Source organism: Panicum hallii, chromosome 9 (genome assembly GCF_002211085.1).
Source record: "Panicum hallii strain FIL2 chromosome 9, PHallii_v3.1, whole genome shotgun sequence".
Classification (NCBI taxonomy): Eukaryota; Viridiplantae; Streptophyta; class Magnoliopsida; order Poales; family Poaceae; genus Panicum; species Panicum hallii.
In genome coordinates, this window is record NC_038050.1 from 70,691,427 (window position 1) to 70,693,722 (window position 2,296).

The 2,296-nt window shown below is 59.1% G+C and overlaps 1 protein-coding gene across 1 annotated transcript; it reads right to left on the minus strand.

Moving 5' to 3' along the window:
* Positions 1–407: 407 nt before the first annotated feature.
* Positions 408–1,932, minus strand: LOC112876055. Its single transcript, XM_025940089.1, has 2 exons — positions 1,409–1,932; positions 408–1,308 (listed from the first exon to the last, which is right to left on the minus strand). Exons 1-2 carry the CDS (start codon positions 1,736–1,738, stop codon positions 721–723), a joined length of 918 nt encoding a protein of 305 aa, XP_025795874.1. The 5' UTR covers positions 1,739–1,932; the 3' UTR covers positions 408–720.
* Between the last annotated feature and the right edge of the window lie 364 nt (positions 1,933–2,296).

A 2,296-nucleotide genomic window follows, 5' to 3' on the forward strand; every position in this document is an offset into this window, starting at 1 on the left:
GAAATCCAGCTTAAACAACTTACTCCCTCCGTGTCAAATTAACCGTCATTTTATCATTTTTAGATGCATAAATTTTTTTATATATCTAGATGAATAATAAAATCTATGAATCTATATGAACTAAAACGAAACGGAGGAAGTACAAAACTCTATAATTTTCAAATGTTATGGAGTACTTCCCGGTGTTCGGAGAAACTCGGCACAACGTCATCTCGAGCAAGAAAGTAACGTTCTGCCCTGCTCGAAACTCCAAACCATGGAGCGGAGAGCGTTGTCAGTGCAGTTCTCCGGCGGCGTCTTCTGCAAAATTATGAAGCGTGGGATCAAAGAAATCATGCAAGGAACACAACAAACCATGGATCTACGGTCGTTGCTGCATTGTCAGGTTCTGCTGCTTGGAGCAACGATGAAACCAAAAGAATCAGACGGGTCTTTGTCCGGAATCTCCTTTTCTTTTTATCTCTTCAAACTAAAGCTACAGATTTTTTTTTTGGTACCCTTTCTCCTCCATAATTACCAGGACTAGTTACTACTACTACTACATCATCATCATCTACGCCGCGGGGGGAAATCAAACCCCATGAAAAGGGTAAAAAGGGAAGAAAGAAAAAAAAGGGGAAAAACAAAGCAGAATATTTGCGTCCAGTCCCTGTACGAGCACCACACTGCAAATTCCACAAGAATAAGAGAAAATAAAACAAATTCCAAAAACGACATCGGTTACGCGCCGGGCCCACCTCCCTCGCCGTCGACGGCGAGCTCACCGGTGGGGGCCTCAGGCTGCTGCGGCGGCGGCGTCAGCGGCGGGGGAGTCTCGCGATCGTAGGGGGAAAGCCACTTGGCGCGCATGTACTCGGGCTTGCGCCACGGCGGAAGGTGGAGGCCGCGCTTCTTCAGGCTGGCGCGCGCCGCGTCGGCGGCGGCGGCCACGAGGAGGCGCAGGCGGTCCTCCCGCCCCACGAACACCGACGGCAGGCGCTGCAACACGGCGCGGTACGCCTTGGTGGGCCGCGCCACCTCGAACGCGGACCGGAAGTCCACGTCCACCAGGACGCGCTCGCGCTCGGCGCGCTCGGAGCCCGCGGGGAGGAGGACGTCCAGGTACGCGTGCTCGCCGGCGGGGTGGGAGGAGGACTTGTCCCAGCGTGAGAGGCAGACCGCGGCGTCGTGCCCCGCGGCGCGGAGGGTCTCGGCCAGCAGGCGGAGGAGGTCCCGCTTGCGCGCGCCCGACGCGCGGTGGCGCTCCACCTGGGTGGAGACGTCCGCGAGGAGGTTGCGCTCCCGGAGGCTGGCGCAGTGGACGAGGCCCTGCACGAACGCGCGGTTCAGAAATGGTAAGTTCGTCACCGTCAACAACCAAGAGACGACGACACCAGCAATTCAGAAGCAGCCATCACAACTGCCGTACCTTGATGGTCTCCGCGATGTCAGCAGCCGCGGCGTCCGCCGCGGCGGGGCCGTCCTCGTCGTCGGAGGCGTCGCCGGCGTGGAAGCAGTTGCAGCACCGCGCGGCCGCTACCCGCTCGCCACCCCCGCTGCCGCCGTCCTCCAGGAAGCTCCGCACCATGCCGTCCAGGCACAGCGAGCTGGGCTCCGACAGCTCATCCTTCTCCCCGCCGGCGGGCGCGGACGGCAGGCGCTCCGCCGGCGAGACCCGCAGCACCTGGCGCTCGAAGAGCCGCTTGAGCCGCGACTTGGGCGGCGCCGCGGGGGACGGATCGATCTGCGCGGCCCTCATGTCAGCGCCCTAGCGGATCGAACCAGGCGGCAGCGGCGAGCGTCACTGGAAGCGTTGGTCTTGGCCTCTGGGGATCGCCGCAGGCATAGCCGTCGCCGGCGACTGACTCTTTGATCGGTGCGGCTAGGGTTCTTATTTTTTTTTCCTCTCTGTGTTTTTTTTTCCGGCTGATTTATTCTTCTGTTCGGGTTGATCTCTTCGGAAGAATACCAAGAGAGAGTAGGAGGGGACCGGGTTTTAAAGGAGCGGCGGGTGAGGACGTGGCGTACGGGAGCCAGGCGTGGCTGCCGGCCCGTTGCTGAACGTTAGCCTACGTGTCCGACGCCGTGTGGGCACCGCTGCGAAATGACTCCCTTGCCCTTGCTTGGCCTGTAGTGTCGCGGTGTGCTGGGCTCAGTGGCAAAGCTGCTAATATTGGAAGATGTCACGAGCGGTTCGGGCATTTAGCGGGTGACAGGAGGAAACGGAGGCGTCCGTCCATCTCATGTCCGTGTCCTGCTGCAGATCTTTTGCAGGCCATGGGAAGTGGTGAAAAAGCTTTCCTTTGCTACCCGCATT